Consider the following 22,740-nt stretch of genomic DNA (forward strand, 5'->3'; position numbering starts at 1 on the left):
GACAGGGTAGAGTCGAGATAGAAACCAAGTGTTTTTACTTCCCTCGAGACTTTAATGGCATTTCCGTCTATGCTGAAGGCTGAGTAATCCGGGCCCAATTTGTTAATATTAGCTTGTGTGCCCAGAATGATCAACTCTGTCTTATCATCATTCAGGCAAAGACCGTGAGTGGCCATCCATGCCTGAATGATGAGATACACTCTATTCACCAACTCCCCATCCCTGCTGTGATCCCCAGAAAGTGGGAAGAGAATCTGTGTATCATCTGCATAGTTAGTGTAGGTGATACCGAGATTGTCCAGATCGTCGAACAGAGGTTTGGTGAATATATTGTAGAGGGTCGGAGAGACGCAGGATCCCTGAGGGACTCCACAAGTAATAGGTATAGGGTCAGCTGCTGCCGAAGGGGAAAAGACTCTCATAGTTCTCTCACTTAGAAAGGATTCTATCCAACTGATGGCTTGGGTGGAGAAGTGAGCGGCAACGTCCAGGTGTTTGCAGAGGACTTTGTGGTCCACAAGATCAAACGCAGCTGAGAGATCTAGTAGGAGGAGGAGGGCCGTCTTGCCCTGATCTCTCAGTTCGTCTATTTGGGCCTTTAAGTCAATCAGGGCTGTTTCCGTTCCGTGTAGTGGGCGGAAGCCAGATTGTCTAGTTCCTAGTAGTTTGTGCAGTTCAAGGTAGTTTTGAATCTGTATATAGGCCACTTTGTCCAGGATCTTTAGCAGAAACGGAACTGTAGTGATTGGGCGGTAATTGGTGGGGATAAGAGGATCTAGAGTTTGCTTTTTAAGCAACGGGAGCACCCAGGATTGTTTTAGATTAGCTGGGATGATGCCTGTAGAGAAGGATGCATTGACCAGTTTGGAGATAAATGGTGATAGGTCTCTGGCAGCGTCTTTTATTAGCTGTGCTGGGCAGATGTCACCTTTGCAGTTGGATGGTTTGAGGGTGAGGATAATTTTTTCAATCTCAAGTGTGGAAGTTTTGGTGAAGGAAAATTTGGTATGTTGAGGCATGTGGATCGCCTTAGGTGGTGACAGTGTAGGGAGTTTAAGCGAGTCTTTTTTCAGTTGAATTTTGTTTTGGAGGGTAGTGATTTTATTAGATAGAGCATATTGGATGTCAGAACACCAGGTCTGATCTTTAGTGCAAGTGTCTGGTATGGCAATAGGTGACTCAAGTTCCTTTAGGATGGAGAAGAGTTCCTTCGTGCTTGATTTAGAATTGGCGATACGATCGTTGTATGAGTTTTTCTTAGCCAGACAGACTGCGTTTTTGTATTGACGGGAGATAGATATTAGGTTAGCCTTGTTCTCAGCAGTTGCACATATTTTCCAGTTGGATTCATATTTTCTCTTGGTGAGGCGTAAGGCCTTGAGTTCGGGCGTGAACCATTTATTTAGATGGGCTTTGGGTTTACTTGTGCGCATTTTAAGTGGGGCAATTTTGTCCAAGGTATCAGTCATAATTTTGTTATACTCGTGAACTAAAGTGCCGGGGTCTAAATTGTCAGGCAAGGCGTTTAAGGTTGGAAGAATAGCAGGTATAACATTATCTATTGTCATAATCTTTTTGTTTCTTGTGGGGCATGAAGGTGCCATGGGGACGACTGTAGCGGATGGTTGGGAGGTTAGGAGGTCAAAGGACACTAATGAGTGGTCAGACCATGATAAAGCCGAGATAGAGGAGATGACTGTAGTACAGTTAGAGTCAGCGATCCAGTCTAATATTCTACCTTTCGTATGGGTAGGGTTGTTGACTTTTTGGGAGAAGCCTAGGGAATTAATAGCTTGGGCGATGGTCGCGGCATGCACATCTGTTTTGTCGTTAAATCCTAAGTTAAAATCCCCTAATACCAGCAATTGAGAGGTGGTTTTAGCATTGAGGGTTAGTAACTTGTGTAGATCCTCTTCGAAGGTCCCAAGCGGGCCTGGAGGTCTATAGATTAGGTGAATAGTTAGGGATTGATTATTATTTATAAGGAGTTTAGCAGTGAGGGCTTCACAGGATTGTAGCGTTAGTGCAGGGGCTAGTCTTAGTGAGAGGCTTGATTTAGAGATAATGGCAATTCCGCCTCCGCGGGTGCCCTCTCGGTCTTGTCTGCATATAGTGTAGCCGTCAGGTATGGCTAACATAAGTGATGGGCCTGCTGCCTGGTGTAGCCAGGTTTCAGTTATAGCAATGAAGTCCAGGTTATTCTCAGTGATTAGATCAGCTATCTCAAGGGCATGTGCAACTAGTGACCTGGCATTGAGAAGTGCTCCTTTATAGGAATGGTCCTTAGTTTCCTCTTTGGTAAGTGTAGGATTAGGAGTGTTTTTAGCACTGGATTTAGTCTTGGGCACAGGTATTTGGGTGAGCGTTGAAGCTCGGGTGCGGTTGGAGGCGTAGCCTGTATTGCCAATTTGGTGTTTCATATCAGAATTTGTAAGAAGGAGGAGTCGTCTGGGTGTATCATGGAGTTTGTTAAGTCTAGCGCGTAGTTTGCTATTTCTATCGCGGGTGGACCTAGGCTTGGAAGTGTAAGCTAGAGGTTCTGGCAGAGCTTGGTGTTTGGAGTCAGTATATGCATACGTGTTAGTCATAATATCTGGTGATATATGTAATAGAGGTGCATGTGAGTGTAGTGGGGTCTCTGTGTAGCTGCCCAGCTTGCTGGTAGCAGGAAGTGTAGCAATAGCCATGATGCAGTAGAAGCTTAGTAGGCTGGACATTGTGCGTAGCTAGTACTTGGTTTGGTGGGTAGGTGGTTTACAACACAATGGTCTCTGGGCGACCATAAGGCACTACACAGTATCACAGTGGTCGCTGGGTGACCATAAGGCACTACACAGTAATAAAATGGTCTCTGGGCGACCATAAGGCGCTACATAATATCACAAAGGTCTCTGGGCGACCATAAGGCACTACACAGTATCACAGTGGTCTCTGGGTGACCATAAGGCACTACACAGTAATACAATGGTCTCTGGGCGACCATAAGGCACTACACAAAATTACGATGGTCTCTGGGTGACCATAAGGCACTACACAGTATTACAGGGGTCTCTAGGCAACCATAAGGCACTACACAGTATCACAGTGGTCGCTGGGTGACCATAAGGCACTACACAGTAATACAATGGTCTCTGGGCGACCATAAGGCACTACACAAAATTACGATGGTCTCTGGGTGACCATAAGGCAATACACAGTATTACAGTGGTCTCTAGGCGACCATAAGGCACTACACAGTATTACAGTGGTCTCTAGGCGACCATAAGGCACTACACAAAATTACAGTGGTCTCTAGGCGACCATAAGGCACTACACAAAATTACAGTGGTCTCTAGGCGACCATAAGGCACTACACAGTGGATTGTGCATTAAATGTTTTGTTGCAGTTCAGGAGCACAACGGTGCATGTGAGACCTTGGGCGTAGCAATGTAGGGAGGTGCTAGGTCAGGGCTCTAGCTCGATGGTCGGGAGTGGATATTGGAAGAGGGGGGCAGTATGCTTACCCTGTAGGTGGACGGCAGGGGTCCTGGCTCTAGGCTCGACGGTGCACTCCGCCTGGAGCAGCACGGGCAGAGTTTGTGGCCCCTGGCTCCAGATGCTCCAAACAGGCTCTCAACAGGCCTTAGGGTGGCCTTTGCGCTGGCCGCCGGCGTGATCCGCCTGCCGGCGGTTACAGCTGATTCTAACGAGGCTCAGCCTCGGTTTCAGCCCGCGCTGCGCCCGGCATGCGTGAGTCAGGCGGCGTGTGGGGACAGGGTCAGGCAGGCCCTGTCCGTGTTCCTCGTGGTCTCGTGGTTTCTCTGCTGGGCTGGGGTGCTGGGGGGGCTCCTGCCCTCGCCCCACGGTGATGAAGAGTGAATGAGGGGGTGAGCAGGCTCTCAACAGGCCTTAGGGTGGCCTTTGCGCTGGCCGCCGGCGTGATCCGCCTGCCGGCGGTTACAGCTGATTCTAACGAGGCTCAGCCTCGGTTTCAGCCCGCGCTGCGCCCGGCATGCGTGAGTCAGGCGGCGTGTGGGGACAGGGTCAGGCAGGCCCTGTCCGTGTTCCTCGTGGTCTCGTGGTTTCTCTGCTGGGCTGGGGTGCTGGGGGGGCTCCTGCCCTCGCCCCACGGTGATGAAGAGTGAATGAGGGGGTGAGCAGGCTCTCAACAGGCCTTAGGGTGGCCTTTGCGCTGGCCGCCGGCGTGATCCGCCTGCCGGCGGTTACAGCTGATTCTAACGAGGCTCAGCCTCGGTTTCAGCCCGCGCTGCGCCCGGCATGCGTGAGTCAGGCGGCGTGTGGGGACAGGGTCAGGCAGGCCCTGTCCGTGTTCCTCGTGGTCTCGTGGTTTCTCTGCTGGGCTGGGGTGCTGGGGGGGCTCCTGCCCTCGCCCCACGGTGATGAAGAGTGAATATTTGTGATTGCACTTGGGGCAGAATTGAAAAGGGGTACCCTCCATACGCACCTTGAGGCAGCGGGCTGGTAAGTGTAGGAAATGTATAAGGTGTACCTATATACCAAGAGTGTAGAGTATGTCCAACCCCCCACACTCCCTACTTGCAGGGCCGAGACCAGAGGCCTTCCAAGGCCCGGGCCGAAGCCAGAGGCCTTCCGAGGCCCAAATCCGTTGTGCAGCAGCCGACGGTCAATTTCTTCTCCAAGCCGGCGTCGAGTGTCGAAGTTCGACGTTGGGATGGGGAAAGGATGTAAATTAATCAATATTTTAGCAAAAGTATGGCTAAGGCCAGGGGACTCCGCAAAATGCTTCCAACCAGTATGGCGGAAAAAAACAATCTGAGGATCCTAGACGCGTGAGGGATCTTGGGTACAGTGGACGTCACACTAGGGATAGTATACTGGCACGCCCTGTGTCGACGCCCATTTTCGAAAAACAAACTAATACTCCGCAGCTTCCACTAGATGTCGGCCTCCAGTTCAGAGGTCTGATGGTCACTCTCGCCGCCGTCACATTCAGTGGTTGCGGCAGTGGGTGAAATTTCGGCTTTGGACATACCGTAGGCCGCTCACTGTTTTACCCTAGGCTCCTTTAAGGTCTTGGGGAGGGTGGGCAGGAGCTTACAAGCCACACTCCCTCCTCTTTGTGATCGAGGGGCAAGCATCGGTTACACCGTCTGTGCTTATCCTTCCATGGGAATTTTCTCTAACAAATAGGGCAAAATCTAAAGGAGTCCTCGCCATAGCTGTGGATACACAGAGTGACTAAGACCAAACGGGAAAGAGGAAGGAAAGGGAAAGGCATTTTCCATTTGAAAAGAAAATTTCCACCCTGAACAAACACTCCCTACTGACAGGATCACCGTCCGTCGAAGTTCTCGCAGGTCTTCGGCAGAGATTGGAACAGCCGTCAAGATAAGGGACGGAAAGGGGGATCTTAACTATTTTATAGAATTATTCGACCAAAGGTCGAGTGGACAATAGCAATGTTCTTTACGAACTCTGCATGAAGGCGACCACTAAACTGGGCGGAACAAACTGAGGGACCTCGACGCGTAGGGATCTTGGGTACACTACACATTAGGGATAGTGTTACAGGCACGCCAATGTCGACGTCCCCCTTTTGATTCTCGAAAGACAAGATGCAATACTCTGCAGTTACCATTGGATGTCGGACTATGGATGTCTGACTATGCACAGCATGTGATTCTAAGCAGATTAACAAACATCAGAAATGGTATTTACACCCAACAATCAGTCAGGAGGAAGGGACAGAGTCAGGGCTTCTCAGAACTTTGGGAAACAAGGTAAAAGGCAATAGAAACCAAGAGGCCACAGGCGCCATCTTGCCTTCCATTGATCCTATGGCAGGAAGGGTGTTCCCCCACCGATGGGTGCCATAAGGGTATCCAATGGGTGTTGTTCACTGAAAGGAAAACATGAGGAGCTGCAATGCCAGAGGTCCAGGCTGGACCTCAGTGGCAGAAAACACACAGAAGTGTTAGAACAAGGAATAGGAGGCCCTGTCCCACCTAAAGCGTTTCCAGCATCACACAAATTATAAAAGGCAGCTAGACAATGGGTACAAAAATAAAGGAGCCTTTCTCTAAATGTAAAGTAATATGTCTCCCCCCCCCCGCTCTCCTTACTGTGAAGGCCACCAGGGTTCCTTCAACAAACCGCCAAAAGCAGTGTAGTCGAGCATCATATAGTCGGTTTGCAGCAGCAATATTATGAAATGTTTATATCACGCTAGCCAAAACCTACGAACTCTGAAATGCGACCAACTCTGATGGCGGAAAAAACATTGAGGACTGATGCATGAAGGACAGTACACATCATACTAGGAATAGTATTAAACACACGTCCCGTCAACGTACCTTTACAACATTTGAAAACAAGTCATGCAATACTCTGCACACGTACCACTAGATGTTGGCCCATCCACTAGCTTCAGAAAGGTTACAATATCTAAACTACTGCACAAAAAAAACAAAAAAACCCCACACAATTTACGGTTGGAAGTATTAATGCAAAAGCAAACTCTGCCCTTACCTCTTCTGAAGCGATGGTCATGTCATCCTTCACATCTCCAAACACTGTGGGCTGGATAAAATATCCCCTGTCAGCAGCCACGCCTCCACCATGCAACAACTGGGCACCTTCCTTCTTCCCAGCACTGATGTAACCCAGGATCTTCTTAAATTGCTCTTCGTCTACCTGCAAAGGACAAAAAAAAGAAGGAATTGCTGAGAGGTATGGCAGAAGCCAGTTCAGCACCACCCGAACCCTTACTGTACATCCACCTAAGAAAAGGACAAACAAGAGCGAGCACAAACTAGTAAAAAGGCCACAGTCCCAGGAAGGACAGCATTTATGAGAACATTAACAGCTTCAAGCAACAAAGACATCAAAAGATAAAGAGGAGTTGATGGCAACTATAGTCATAAAATAATTAAATGAAAACTACATTTGTTTTTGGTTGGTGTCCTATGATATTTGGTCTGGTCTTCCATCAGTACGCAAGGGCCAATGGACTAATACATTTTAGATCGCCTCTGTCTATTCCATACACCAGAGATGAGAAAAGTAAGGGGAAAGGTTTTGCCACTGGAAAAGAGTTATAAATAATTGTGTTTACCAAGCTCGACCAAAGAGATTTGTTTCCATTCATTTCTTCAAATGACTGATATCTAAATAAAGTAAATGATCATAAGCAGACAGTCAGTCGGCATCATTCAAACGTTTAAACCAATGAAGTGCTGCACAGGCATCTAAATCGCTGGACCCTAGGTGTCTTTGTTAAAAGTTAGGTAAGTGAGATCTCAATTTGCTGAATGTACATTATAATTGCCTCAGATGGTCTTGTAGATCATTCCACTGCCTGAAGCAATGAATCCTCATAGGATTGTGTCCATTTGTATTGTATTACACGGAAGATGCTGTCCACAATGGATCCAATTGGTTAGGCAAACAAATATCAACATGACTTGGGTAGAGCACCTTACGTACTAATAACCCCTTCAAGGGTATCCAGGTTTTGACTGAACCCCATATCAACTTTTTCAGCACAGGAGTAAGAATCTATTTTGGGACGCTGGCCAATAAGCATGACTGAGCTGTGGCACAGGCAGTTTTATTTTGCATTTTATAATGCTCCTGCTAATTAAAACAGTATCATCTGCTGGTGAAAAACTGGTTCCTTCCACAACTTTACCCAGTAGTTGCATCTCTCAAATACAATGTGTGGCGCTCCCATCTAATCTAGCGGGTACAGGGCATTTAGAACTAGAGGGAAAAACCAATCTTGACAAATGGAAGAAAAGGAACATCCTCCTCATCGATTAAGAACAATGAAGGGCATGTGCCCCTTGACACAAACCTGAGGCCCTTGCTCCGTTTTGAAGTCAAATGGATTTCCAACCACTCTTTGTTTGGCTCGTTCAATGCTTCTGTCCACAAACTCCCGATAGATGTCTTCCTGGACGAAGGTTCGAGAACCAGCACAACAGCACTGCCCCTGGTTGAAAAACAGGGCAAAGTGGGATTGCTCCACAGCCAGCTCCACTTAAAAGCAATGGATATAAAACAAAAATTAAATGCAATTCCAATTGCAGAAATTTTAAAGTAATCAATGTTAGTACTTTGATTTTGTGCCCACCATTAAATGTGGCTATTCAAATAAGTTGAACATGGATGGTCTAATTGAGATTGCTTTCTTTAGCAGCGAGGTGCAGACATGGTCAGCACACCACTGCAAAGAAGGCTGGTAACCAAGACACCCGATTTAGTGCACAAAGTGCTAACTGAAGGTGTACCCCAAAAGGTGCACAGGTAACTTATTAATAATATGGACAATTTATTTATTGCATTTGATTACACGCCCAAACCCTTCGGTGTCACGGTGTAGGTTACATATATTGTAGCATCTTAAGAAGTTACATATATCTCGTGAATCTTAGGCAGTTACATACTTCTTAGGCGTCTTGAGCAACTCAAACCAATCTTAGGCGTATTAGGCAGTTACATAAGTATGAAGAGGACAGGTGGGTTCCACAAATAAACGAGAGGAACATGCAGATTTGGCAGTATACAGATTTAGGAAACAAACTGTTGCACTTGCGTTGTTAGTATTCGTTAAACAACCATGTTTTTAATTGTTTCTTGAAAGTTGGGAAGGAAGTTTTGTTGCTAACGTGGGTAGGAAGTGAGTTCCAAATGCGAGGAGCAGCTATGGGGAAGCTGGCGTTACCTGCTCTGGATGTTGAGGTGCGTATTGGCGCTGGAGCCGAGTTTTCTGGTTGCAATTTTGCGAGAAATGCTTCGACTGAGATAGATAGGGTGTTGCCAGAGATGCATTTGTGGGTGATGTTGAGAGTTTTGTGGAGAATTCTCGCTTGTATTGGAAGCCAGTGCGCATCTCTTCTGACTTGAGAAATATGCTCTTCTGTTAATGCCCCAAGCTGCTATAAGGGCTTTGTTTTGGAGGAATTGCAGTTTGTTTAAATTCCTTTTTGAGGTACCTAGCAGTAGAACATTGCAGTAGTCCATCTTTGTTAGGATAAGGGCTCTGGCAAGTGTCAGGCAGTTTTCAGCAGAGAGGAGAGGCCTGCTTAGTGTGATGAGTTTGGCTTTATATTGCATGGAGGAGGCGAGAGCGCTGATTATTGGTGGTTATTCATGGTGTGACTGGAGTCGAGGTGAACTCCTTGGGTTTTTACTTTGAGATATAGTGATGGGGGTGCCATCTATCACTATGGCTGTGTAGTCGGGGTGGTGTTTGCAGAGTCTGGCTGGGGAGCCGACTATCAGGATCGCTGTCTTTTCTCCTTTGAGGCAGAAAATATTGTTAGCCATCATCCAATTTTGGGCGAGGGAGTAGATTTGGTTAATGCAAGCCAGGTCTTGTTCGAGGTTACCTCTGATGGGTATACGTATTTGTGTGTCACCGGCGGAGTTTGTATAAATTACTCCCATAGCATCTACTGCTGCGAAGAGTAATTTTGTGTAGGCATTGTAAAGCGTAGGGCAGAGACAGGATCCTTGCGGTACTCCCAGAGGTACGGGGATGGATCAGCTGCTTCTTCCCCTAGGGATGCTCTTGAGGTGCGGTCAGAGGAAAGATTTTATCCAAGTAGTGGCTTTCTTAGAAAAGTGAAAGTTGGTGGCTAGGGTTTGGCATAATTTGTCATAGTCGACTAAATCAAAGGCCGCAGAGAGGTCTAGCATTACTAAGATACAGTTTGCCAGCGTCCCTGATAGAGTCCATCTGTTTTTTTTAATCTAGAAGGGCGGTCTCAGTACTGTGGTTAGGACGGAATCCTGAACGTCTATCCTCTAGCAAGTGGTTCTGTTCTAGGTGGGTTTGTACTTGGGTATATGCTATTTTGTCAATGATTTTGAGGAGAAATGGCACTGTTGTGATTGGCCTGTAATTCGTGGGGATTGCTGGGTCTAATGTGGGTTTGAGTAGGGGCGTGACCCATGCTACTTTAATGGATGCTGGTATTTCACTAGAATTGAAGGACTCATTAACAAATTCGGTAATGATGGGTGCTAGTGTGGTGGCGCAATCTTTGACTACTTTAGCAGGAAAACTATCGCCTTTACCGTTAGAAGGCTTAAGAGGTGCTATTGTTTTAAGGACCCGATCATTGGTAACTTGAACAAAGTGGAATTCAGGTACATCAGACCTTATGATGGTATCTGAAGGGTGAGATGGATTGGCTGTGAGCTCTAGGAGCTTTTCTTGAGAGGCTATTTTGCTTTTGAGTGTATTCACTTTAGAGGCCAGAGCATCCTGAATGATGGTGCACCAAGCTTTGCTAGTATTAATTGGGCTGGTGGGTAGGATGGGGGATTCTAGTTCTCTGAAAATAGTGAATAGTTATTTTGTGTGGGAGGCCACGTTAGAGATATGTTCATTAAACGATTCAGGTTTATGAGAGAGTACACAAGTTTATAAGCTTTGGATAGTTGTTGCAGTTTGATTGGAGTTCTGGGGAATGTTTTTTTTCTTGATAAATGTTCCAAGGCTCTTTTTTCCCCTTCTGAGTTCTATGAGTTCATCATTGAACCAAGGGTAACTGTGTTGGGCTTAGGCAATTTGGTTTTGAGAGGGGCTACTTCATCTATCGCATTTTTCAGACATTGGTGGTAGTGATCCGAGATGCTCTCTTTATTAATATAGTCTTGCGGTTTGGCATTTAGCAGGTAGTGGAGTAGTAGATTTAGGTTCTCGGGCGAGTTTGCATGAATTTCTGATCTGAATGGGTGCTGGGCTACATGTTTTAGCTATTGGGTCTGTGTCTAGGTTTATGTAAAATTTGATTAAGCAGTGGTCTGTCCATTGCATCTTGAGGATGTCTACTATGGTTACTGCGGTATTCAAAGTGAGTATCCAATCAAGAATTCTGCCTTAGGAGTAGGTGGGGTATTCACAATTTGAATTGCATCTCTTGGAAAGCATTGTGGCAGGCTCTTGCTTGGCTATCCATGGGGTCATTATAACCTAGATTAAGGTCTCCTAGGAGGATGTACTTGGTTATGAAAAAGGGTGTAATTAAAAGAGGCAAGTCTATGGATTGTTTGAGGCACTTGGTGCTCTGTATACCATTAGGAAGTTTAATTGGTACCTTGGGGCTGATGGCTAGCTTAAGAGCGAGGACTTCATAGCCAGTGAGTGATTCCATTTTACATTCCCTGAATTGTAGTGAGGGTTTGTGGATAATGGCCACTCCACCACCTATGGCATCTGAACGATCTGTTCCAAGGAGGGTGTACTCGGAGCGGGTGGCTAGTGTGATCTGTGGGCCGGAGGCTGTATGTAGCCATGTTTCAATGAGCACTAATAGGTCAAGCTTGAATTCTAATATACAATTGTGTATATCGATTGCATGGGCCCCGAGGGACCTGACATTTAGTAGGGCTCCTGACCGAGGTTGAGTGCTTTTGGGCGAGCTCGAGGGCAGGGTTAGATTGGTCTGAGGGCGGGTCGCTGTGGTGTTAAGTAAATTTTATGGGGTCTCAGAGGTGGCAGTCACTGAGGGCTGATGTTGGGGTTCTCCTGAGTCACATGAGGTTTAGGCATTGTAGTGAGGTTGGCACAAGGAGGGGTGTGCTGGTTTATAATGCGAGGGTGTTGGTGATAGGTGTGTGCTGAGAGTGTCATTTCTTTTAGGTGTGGTAATGGGTCTCGTTTGGGATATATTGTGTGTAGCTCTGGAAGAAAGGCATGTACGGCATGTTCTGCCTGTAAGCAGCAGGGTTTGGATGTGGGCTTGTAGGCTGGCCGGGAAGGCTGGAGTGCTGGGAAGGAATGGTGTGGGGCAGGGCATGGGATGGTGTCTGGGGCAGTATAGCTGGGCCAGGCCTGCCTTGAGGAAGATAAATGCGCCTTTAGAACAAACTGTATTGTTGATGGGCATAACTGCTGGGTGACCAGGAGTAGTAACGCAGGGTCTGGTGTTGATGGCGCCGACGATTTTGTGAAATGAGGCACTATGTAATAGGAGTAGGTAACTGAGGATAGAGACGATTGTATAGCCTGAGGTTGGGACTCTAGGGTGACGGTGCCCAGACCTATTGCTAATTGGCTCCTTAGCCAGGGGGGTTGTACACCAACGCAGGGCAAGGCGTGTTTGCATTAGGGAGGGCGCTCTTGCGGGGTGCATGGTGTGCTGTAGAGACACAATGATAGCCCAGAGTAGTTGCTGGGGCAGCAGAGGGCTACCAGTATAGGCGTTAGGCCAGAGAGTAAATTAAACCGTGGGCCAATGAGCACTTTTGCATGCGAGTAGACTAATTAAAGTTTGAGCAGCTAAGCATACATATTAGGTTATTCAAAATTAAGCGTTATTACTACAAAAGGGAGAAGTGGATGCTAAGCGCATGCATATGCAACTAGTTTTGTGATCGGTGCGGGTTGGGCAGTAAAGACGATAGTCATGTAGGGAGGTAAATATAACATCCTAGTGGCGTGTTAGGCAACTTAAGTGGGTCTGCATTGAATAATAATTCATAACAACGATGTCAGACCGTATGCAGTGGCCAGGGAAATGGTAATGGTGGGTGGATCATGGGCCTGGCAGTATTAATTACTACAGCTAAGGCAACAAGCTGAGCTGGGGGACAAAGTTCAGAAGGGCAAGGTTATGCGGCGTAGCTAGCAGATAACAATATCAACAGTGATGGACGAAGGTTGACAAAATGGGTCGGTGTTTTAGCAAACAAAGTATCTCCAGGCATTATTTGCAAGAAGCGAGTCGTGCTGGAGGTCATGATCAGCCTATGATCCCCGGGAGTAGCTTGTGTTATAGCCCTTTCACTTCTTGCAGTTCCTATACCACTGAGTTGGTGGTATCTCTCTCTCCTCGGCTGGCGCTTCCCTCTGGAACAGCCTCCCTGCCTCCCTTAAACTTGAGAACCATCTCCAGTTCCTGAAAGACCTCAAAACCCATCTCTTTGCTTCCGTCTTCTCTCCTCTGCTGACCTCCTGGCTGAAACCGGTATTCACTGGCTACCTGGACACCCTTCTGATCCCTGGCCCAGGACCCTCTACCGCCAGCGTCACGCACCTGCACTGCCCACCTGGCAACCCCTGCACTCGGGGACTGTTTCTGTATCCCTACAGTCCCCGCCACCAGGCCTCAATAGCTGATGTCCTCAATTACCCTTGCACTTGCCGGCCGCTATTTATTTTTATTACCATCTACTCCCATGTACTGAACCCCCCCCGTTCCCATGCACTTGCGTGATCTGAATGACACCTGGCCTAGTAGGATCGTTTTTGTCCCGTTCCCCTCTCTTGCCTCGCCTTGAAACACTTGTGTATAGGCACGTTATAAATGCCATATCTTATCATACGTACACAGGTATGAACCAGTTACTGTTCTTTGCAAAATAATAAAATGTCCCGTCTCAATCTTTTCAGTGCACAACTAAGGATTAACTTTCACCACTTACTCAGAGCTTATTCCACTGGTTAGTGTCAAGACTCCAGCTTCACCATAGCCAGAATGTAATTTGCCTGGAATTAAATTGGGGGAGTGTGCCCAAGCGGGAACTGCAAGGAGAGAGCCACACCAGCAATGCTAGGCAAACACCCAATGTAAGGTAAAGTGGTCTTGCATAGCAGCCATCTGCTAATAATGTTGGGCTTGCTGCAATATGTACAAGGTTTTGTAAAGGTAGGCCAGTTGAGATGGATGCAGCCCAAACTTTACACAAGTCGGGGTCAAGTACGTGGGTGCATAATTCAAGTGCTTTGCATGGGTAGGCCAAGCTGGTGATCGTTTTTAGTTTTCTAACCTGTTAATTAAGAGGGGTGTTCATTGTGCAGATTTTTCATTGACCAGGAATCTCTAACTGTTCACTGGTAGGCCTGAGGCTGCATTTCAGAGTCTGGCCTGTACAAGGTGGATGTTTTTCAATGTTGGGTAAAAAAAGGAAATCCACAAAGGAGTTTTATGGGATTGTGGGGTGAAGGTGCTACCGTGGGCATGTGTTCGACCCGTGGATTTAGGAGGTGAGGCAGAGTATAGGTTTTACACAGCAAGTCCGTTTTATAGTTTTTGCATGAGTGGGGATGGAGGAAGAGCACCAGTTACATTGGTTTATGAAAAATGGTGTCAGTTATGCCTCATGTGGTTTGGAAGGCTTCATTTAGGCTTTCATTGGAGTAGGTCCTGCAGAAAGTGCAGCAATGGCAAGCTCATTACTAAAATGGAATAAAAAATTGATTTTTCTATTTCAGTTGCTGCATAACAACCAAGAATTGTTTTTCTTCCGGGCTAGGGTATTAAATTCTGGACAAGTTAAATGTTTAACCAATATGCTGCGCTGCCCCATTGAGCAGGAAACAAGTGAGAGGGTTTATCACTAGTGCTCTTGAATGTTGTCAAAGTACCACTTGCCAAGGGCTTTGAATTTCTCAACCGGATGCAAACAACTAGGGACGAGGGCATACATAGAGCACAGATGACATCCAAACAAATCAAAGCAGGAATGCCATCTATATCTCAGATAAAACATTTCTGGACCTCTGCGGGCACACAACGCAAGGCCTGCCTGACCTGGTCTCCACGGAGTGCCTGACCCAGTAATGCCGGGCGCATCGCGGCGCCACAACGAGGCCGCACTTTCCTTTTTTTGATCCGGCATCCGCCGGCAGGCGGAAACGCCGGCCACAACGAAGGCCATACAAAGGCCTGTTTTGGGTCCAAGACCCCCATTCCACCATCCTGCAGCAAGGGTAGAGGGCAGGAGCCCCCACACACCCCCCCACCCCCCCGAGAAGCCAGATTCCAGCTCCAGGAGTGCGGGCACACGGAGCAAGGCCGGCCTGACCTGGTCTCTACGGAGTGCTTGACCCAGTAATGCCGGGCGCATCGCGGCGCCACAACGAGGCCGCACTTTCCTTTTTTTGATCCGGCATCGGCTGGCAGGCGGAAATGCCGGCCACAACGAAGGCCATACAAAGGCCTGTTCTTCGCCTGCTCCGAGCGTCCTGAGCCTGGGCCAGAGACGCTGCCCCTCACCAGTGCCATCCTGAAAACCATCTGAACAATCTTACCACAACCATATAACTGCCCAGGGCATCCGTTACATCCTGCATCTACCGATGAGGCGCCACTGATGATCCATCACAACCATGCACCTGTATATCCATTTGGCCATGTGAGTAAACTGTCAAACCTAGGCGTCACTTAATGCACGATGCACTATTCTGGACCTAGATGCTGCCACACTGCATCATGTGCTGCACTTGATTTGTGTTGTGCCCTATGGTCGCTAATAGACCTCATTTGATCTGTGTTGTGCCTTACCTGTAGTCACTACTGCACTCTTGCTAAAAACCCATGAACTTCACTGCCCCCATCATCAGAGCCAAGCCACTTACAATGGCCACACTTAGAGGCGCCACTCTAACTATGGCTACCCTCCTTCCGTTGCTCCACGTCCACACAACCACACCTCTTTACCCAGACCTACTATCTCCAATAGAATGGATAAACAGATTCGCCCGCCCACCTTCACCATGCATACCCTGTCCCACACCCCTTAGAAATACAAGACTAGGTTCTCGCCTTGTTGTACCCACTACCACATGCCTGAACGCAGCCCCACTGACCATGACTAGAAACGATAGACTCAGCTATCGTACTAATCTTGTCACAAAATTCACTAGAATGCTCACCAATCAGACTACGAACCCCAAGCAGCCTACCTCACTTTCTGAACTCCCACCCAGTCATAACCCTACTATACCGCACTCGCCACCACACACGAAAGCTAACCCTCCACTGACTTCTATCAAGGGAGCCCTCATTAACGCTCGCTCATTGGTTGCCCACGCGACTGATGTCGCCGACATTATCTCCACTAACCACCTAGACTTTATCGCCATCACGGAGACATGGCTCCACCCAGCAGCCGGTCCCACAATAGCTCTAGCCACTAATGACAACTACAACATCATCCGAGCTGATAGGAAAAGTGGAATAGGCGGAGGAATAGCAATTATTGCAAAATCCACCCTTAACATCAGAGAAGTAACTAGCACAACCCTACCTTCAGCCGAACTTCTATCTGTCAAACTCCCATTATCTGACACACAAACCATCCTGCTCCATATTATATACAGACCCCCAGGACCCCCCTCTACCTTTGAAGAGGATCTCTCTCCTACTCACTAGCAATTTGAAACCGAAATCCCAAATCATTCTGGGAGATTTCAACCTGGGACTCAATGACCCCAATGACAACCAACCCACTTCCCTAAATGACACGATTACTCATCTAGGCTTCACCCAACACATTAATCAACCTACACACACAAAAGGAAGATCCTTGGATTGGCTTGCAGATGCCAATTGCAACCTTTCACTGACATCACTCCCTGTGCTTGGACTGACCATCATCTCATTACCTTCTCCTTACCCAGATCCCTACCATCTACCACACGACTCACAAAGTTACCCCAAATAATCTCCAGAAACAAACGCAACATCACTATAGAGAACCTCAAACCCCTTCTCGTGCCTATCAGTATAGCTAATCTACCCACGCAAACAAAACAACCCAGCAGCCATAGTAGACCTATATAACAATACTTTAGAACTAGCCCTCAACCAGATAGCTCCTCTCAAACAACGAAAAGCCAAACCTATTGCCCATTCCAAGAAATGGTTCTCAGCAGAATTAAAAGCTCTCTGCAATATTAAAAGAACTGCAGAAACCAGCTGGAGAAAAGCCCCTTCTCTCTCCACTAAAGACAAATTTGCTTCAGCTGCCTCCACCTACAAATCCGCCATCCTAAATGCTAAGAAAGAGACCTATAATTTGAGAATACAAAATGCCAAATCTGGCACCAAAGAACTCTTCTCTATACTAAGAGAACTTGAATCACCACTGCCCCCTACAGAGGACTGCATCAAAGACGAGGCCTGGTGTAACAAGACAAGAGCCTTGCCTCTAAGCAGAACCCCAGCAGCAAAATTAACCACACTACCCCCCATCTGCCCATCTTTCCACTTCTCACCAGTCACAGAAGAGGAAGTAATCAAGATAATCGCCAGCCTCAAACCATCCAACTGCAAAGGTGACATTTGCCCAGCATCCGTCATCAAAGATGGTGCTAACGAGTTAGCCCCTCTCATCACCTCTCTGATCAACTCCCCCTTCAAAAACTCAGTGGTCCCCAACAACCTTAAAGAAGCGTGGGTCCTACCCTTGCTCAAAAAACCTAACCTAGATCCCAACATCCCCCACAAATTACAGGCCCATCACCACAGTCCCATTTCTTCTCAAAATCTTGGACAGGGTAGCCTATCTCCAAATACAACAACATTTGGAAGAAAACAACCTCCTAGGCCTGCGACAATCCGGCGTCAGACCAAGGCACGGGACTGAAACTGCCCTCATGGATCTAAAAATCCAAATGGATGACGCCAAAGACAAGGGCAAACTGGCCACCTTGCTCTTGTTGGATCTCTCTGCTGCCTTTGATCTGGTTGACCATCAGATTCTCACTCAACACCTCTCCTCGGCTGCTGCATTCTCTCAGAATGCCACTAAGTGGATCCAGTCATTTCTGTCTGACAGGACGACTAGAGTCTTCGCCCCCACTGCGGCTGCGGACCCTATCCCAATCACATGTGGAGTGCCACAAGGTTCCTGCATTTCCCCCATACTTTACAACATCTTCACAAAGCTCCTATTTGACCGTGTTGACGATCTGGGTGTCAGCTACACTAATTATGCTGATGACACCCAGGTCCTCATCACTCTCACTGGTAGATATGAGGAAGATGCTGCAAAGCTTAATGATATCTACTTAGAAATCCAAGCCTGGATGGCCACACACAGTCTTTGCCTTAACGACGGTAAGACAGAATTGCTTATCGTAGGCTCCCAGGCTCGCCTCAACAAACTGGACCAAAGGTACCATTCCTTTACCATTGATGGCAACATCATAAAAGTATCCAAAGAGGTTAAAACACTAGGTGTATACCTCGACTCTACCCGATCACTAAAGAAACAAATAAACTCTACCATCTCAGCTACCTCATACACCAATAAATTGATCAATGCCTGTAGGCCTTTTCTCTCCACCTCTAGCTGCCTCACCCTATCTAGAGTGCTGATATTGTCTAAATTAGACTATTGCAACACACTCTACTTAGGCACCACCACTAAAAACGTGAATAGACTCCAGATCCTGCAAAAAAATGCACTAAGATGTGCCCTCAACCTCCCGCGCAAGGTGCACATATCCACGGCTAGAAAAGAAGTCCACTGGCTCCCGATCCGTGACGGAATTAAGCTAAGAACACTGGTCATCACCCACAAGTGCCTATCACACACTGCCCCACGGTACCTTTCTGACAAATTATCTAGACACTGCCCCATTAGACCCACCAGAACACCTTACCTACACCAACTAAAGATCCCTAATTATAACCTAAAAACAGCAGGGGGCTCCAGTTTTCCAGTGCTCGCAGCACATGTTGGAACACCCTCCCCACTACAATTAGATCGGAAGCCACATTCTGGCCATTCAGAGCCATGGTAAAATCATGGCTACTAGCAGCCTAAGGAACAAGTTACTTACCTGTAACTGTTGTTCTCCAGCATGGGTCTGGCATGGATTCACATGCTCATGAATATTCCCCGTCGTCAGGCTGGGAATCCTCGGTAAAGAAAAAACCAGTATCAGTTTCGTTTCTGATCTGTCTTTCGTAGTAATAACCAATCACTGGTCTCTGCGTCATACTGACCACAGCCAATGACTGCCCTCTACCTAAGCACCGCCTCTGGCAGCCATCTTCAGATTTGGAAGCACGTGAAGTGGCAGTATGACCAAGTGAAGAGCCGCAGAGGGGTAGGCGGGAGGGTTCGCATGTGAATCCATGCCAGACCCATGCTGGAGAACAACAGTTACAGGTAAGTAACTTGTTCCTTCTCCAGCATGGGGTCTGGCATGGATTCACATGCTCATGAATAAAGAATACATAGCAGTACACACATGCACAACCACGGGAGGTGGCAAAGGCTCAACATTAAGCATCACATCAACTCAACATTAAGCATCTTAACTCCTCACCAGGCTCACCTCAGGCGAACAGGTTGCGCAGCACTGCTTGGCCGACCCTGGACTCCTCCCTGGAATCCCGGTCGACGCAGTAGAATTTCGTGAAGGTGTGCGTCGACCTCCACGTAGCAGCCCTGCATATGTCCAGCAGGGGCACACCAGATAGGAACGCCGTGGTAGCTGCGATCGCTCTGGTGGAATGGGCTCTCGGACGGCCAGGCAGCGGTCGGTTTGCCAACCGGTGACAGTACATGATACAGCCGGAGAGCCATCTGGAGATGGAAGCCTTCGAGAGAGCCTTCCCCTGACTGACAGGTCCAAAGTTCACAAAGAGTTGTGACGTCTTCCGAAAACCTTTCGTGCGGTCCACGTAGAACTTCAGCGCTCTAGCTACATCCAGCGAGTGCAAAGTCCTCTCAGCCGGCGACGAAGGCGACGGGAAGAACACAGGTAACACCAAGGGTTCGTTGAGATGAAAGTCCGACGGTACCTTGGGCATGAAGGAGGGGTGCGTCCTGAGCACTACCCTCGTGTCGTGGAAAGTCAAGTACGGGGCCTTGCAGGAAAGGGCCTGGATCTCTCCCACTCGTCGTGCGGAGGTGATGGCCAGGAGAAAAGCTGTTTTCCACGATAGAAACTTCAACGGGGCCGAGTGCAGAGGCTCGAACGGAGGTCCCATGAGTTTGGTCAGTACCACGTTGAGCTCCCACGCCGGGGCCGGAGCCTTCACCGGCGGGAGCGATCTGAACAGTCCCTTCATGAACTCTTTCACCAGACGATGAGACCACAAGGACGTCCGGCCCGTGGTTCTGGTGTATCGGGAGATCGCAGCAAGATGAATCTTGATGGACGCGTGTGCCAGACCAGCTTTGGCCAGCGTCAGCAGGTACGGCAGCACTTGGGGAGCCGTAATCCGTAGAGGGTTAATCTTCTGTGCGTAGCACCAGACAGAGAACCTCTTCCATTTGTGTCCGTAGCATTTAAGAGTCGAGGACGCCCTGGCCTTTGCAAGAACCTCTCTGCAATCGGCCGGTATGTCGTATCCTCCAAACTCTAGCGCTGCAGGAGCCAGGCCTGCAAGTTCAGCGACTTCGGGTCGTGGTGGAGGATGGCGCCTCCTTCCCTGGAGAGTAGATCCGCGTCCGCCGGCAGCTTGATTGGCGGGGACGCCGACAAGTCCAGAAGGTCCGGGAACCATATCTGCCTCGGCCACGCAGGTGCGACGAGGATCATCCTGCACCGTGACCTCTTGAGCTGGTTGACGAGCCGGATTAGCAGAGGCAAGGGAGGGAACGCGTAGAGGAACAGGCCCTCCCAGGGGAACGAGAAAGCATCGCCCATGCTCCTCGTCTGGGGAAACCTGCTGGCGAACCTCCGGCACTTGGTGTTCGTCGCCGTCGCGAACAGGTCGATCTGGGGTGTGCCCCACCGTCGGAAGAGGCGATCCACCAGATCCTGCCGTAGTTCCCACTCGTGGCACGAGCGCAGCTCCCTGCTGAGTGAGTCGGCGATGGTGTTTTTTATCCCTGCCAGATGAAACGGCACCAGAAGAATCCCTTGGGCGACGGCCCAATGCCACAGGTCCTGCGCCTCCTTGGACAGCGCTGGGGACCTGGTTCCGCCCTGTTTCCTGATGTAAAACATGGTGGTGGTGTTGTCGGTGAAGATCCTCACCACCTTGCCCTTGAGGGACGGAAGGAAGGACCTGAGGGCCCAAAACACTGCACGGAGCTCCAGGACGTTGATATGCAGGGACTTCTCCGTCGGGAGCCAGAGTCCCCTTGCGTGCAGATTTTCGGTGTGCGCTCCCCACCCTTCTAGGGAGGCATCCGTGGTCACAGTCACCTGGTGGGCTGGGGTCTGGAAGTCCATGCCCGCCGTCAGATGCGCGCGGGTGCCCCACCACCGTATCGCTCGTCGGAAACTCTCGTCGAGCTTGATCCTTTCCTCGAAGCTGCCCGTCGTCTGGATCCAGCGCGCATCCAGGAACTCTTGCAACGGGCGCATCCGGAGCCTGCACATGGGAATGAGGTAGATGCAGGAAGACATCATCCCGAGGAGGGACTTGATGGACCTCACCTTGGCCGCGTCGGCCACCAACATCCGTTGCACCTTGCCCAAGATGGTCCTGGTCCTCTCCTCCGACGGGGAGGCCAGAAGGGACACTGTGTCGAGCCTCGCTCCCAGAAACAGTGCGACTTGCGCGGGCACCAGGTGGGATTTGGCGTAGTTCACGGAGAATCCCAGGTCCGTGAGGAGTTGGACGGTCCTTGCCGTGTGGACCACGGCGAGCTCCCTCGTCTTGGCGCGGATGAGCCAGTCGTCCAGGTAGGGGTAGACGTGAATCCCCTCGCGGCGCAGCTGCGCCGCCACCGGTGCGAGGCACTTGGTGAAAACCCTGGGTGCCGACCGCAGTCCGAAGGGAAGGGCTTTGAACTGGTAATGACGCCCTTGGACCACGAATCTGAGGAATTTTCGGTGCCCCTTTAGGATGGGAATGTGGAAGTAGGCATCCTCCAAATCCAACGACGATAGGAAGTCTCCTTCCTCCAGCTGACCCAGGACGTGCTGGAGGGTGACCATCCGGAACTTCTGCGCCTTGATGAACTTGTTCAGGCGTCGCAGGTCCAGGATGGGGCGCCATCCTCCCGTCTTCTTCTTCACGAGGAGGTAACGCGAGTAGACTCCGGAGCCCCGAAGCCTCTTTGGGACGAGTTCGATGGCGCCCTTTCTGAGCATCGCCTTTACCTCCAGGAGAAGTTGAGGGACGTGAAGTTCTTTCCTGGCCACGGGGGGGACGCGCGGGCACCTTCTTTGAAACTCGAGCGCGTGGCCCCGGGCCAGGGCGTCCAGCACCCAACGGTCGGTGGAGATGGACTCCCACACGCTGACGAAGCCCGCCAGCCGGCCTCCCACCGGGGTGCTTCGGTGGGGGCCCGACCCCACGGCCGGTTCAATCCTGCTTGGACGCGGCCTTGCCGCCTTGGCCTCCTTGGCGACGACGGCGGGGGCCGCCAGACTTGCCTCGTCCTCTGTAGGCCTCTTGCGACGACGAGCGGGCCGCTTGACGGTAGGAAGCGAAACCGCCGCCGGAACCTTTGGAGGCGCCCTTGCCTCCGCCGCTCCGAAAGGGCGTCCGCCGTTGCTGCAGTACTCCAAGGGCCCGGGCCGTCTCAGTATCCGCCTTGATGGCCTGAAGGGAATCGTCCACTGTCTTCCCAAACAGGTTGTTCCCGTCGAAGGGCATGTCCAGGACCCTGGTCTGGACGTCCTGCCGAAAGTCCGTAGCCTTGAGCCATCCGCGACGTCGAAGGCAAACGCCGTTGCCCATCTGGCGGAACCCAGTGTCGGCGATGTCCGTCGCCACGGTGATGGCGTGGTCCGAGGCCACCTCACCTTCCTGCAGGATCTCAAGGGCCTCCGCCCTCTTGTCGTCCGGCAGAAAATCCAGCAGGGGAGCTATCTTGTACCAGAGTTCCCTGTCGTAGCGGGCCACGATAGCCAAGGCGTTGGCCGCTTTAATCGTCGTCGCCGCCGACGAGATGACTCTGCGTCCCATGGCATCCAATTTCTTTCCCTCGCCGTCCGGCGGGGAAGTCGACGTGGAGGCCGCACCCCCCCCCGCTTTCTTCCTGGCTGCCGCGGAGACGACGGAGTCCGGGGTAGGCTGCGCCCGGAGGCATAGGGGGGCCGAGTCCGGGACCCGGTACTT

The 22,740-nt window shown here is 49.7% G+C and overlaps 1 protein-coding gene across 1 annotated transcript in view; it reads right to left on the reverse strand.

Moving 5' to 3' along the window:
* ALDH2 (aldehyde dehydrogenase 2 family member) overlaps nt 1-22,740 on the reverse strand; it is a 742,177-nt gene that overhangs the window by 173,896 nt on the left and 545,541 nt on the right. The window contains exons 9-10 of the mRNA XM_069619512.1: nt 7,818-8,002; nt 6,491-6,655 (exon numbers count right to left, since the gene is read on the reverse strand). Of these exons, the coding sequence (XP_069475613.1) occupies nt 6,491-6,655; nt 7,818-8,002 (350 nt within the window). The remainder of the gene's footprint in view (nt 1-6,490; nt 6,656-7,817; nt 8,003-22,740) is intronic.

The sequence above is a fragment of the Ambystoma mexicanum genome, chromosome 10, assembly GCF_040938575.1.
Source record: "Ambystoma mexicanum isolate Mex_15411 chromosome 10, UKY_AmexF1_1, whole genome shotgun sequence".
NCBI classification, from domain to species: Eukaryota; Metazoa; Chordata; class Amphibia; order Caudata; family Ambystomatidae; genus Ambystoma; species Ambystoma mexicanum.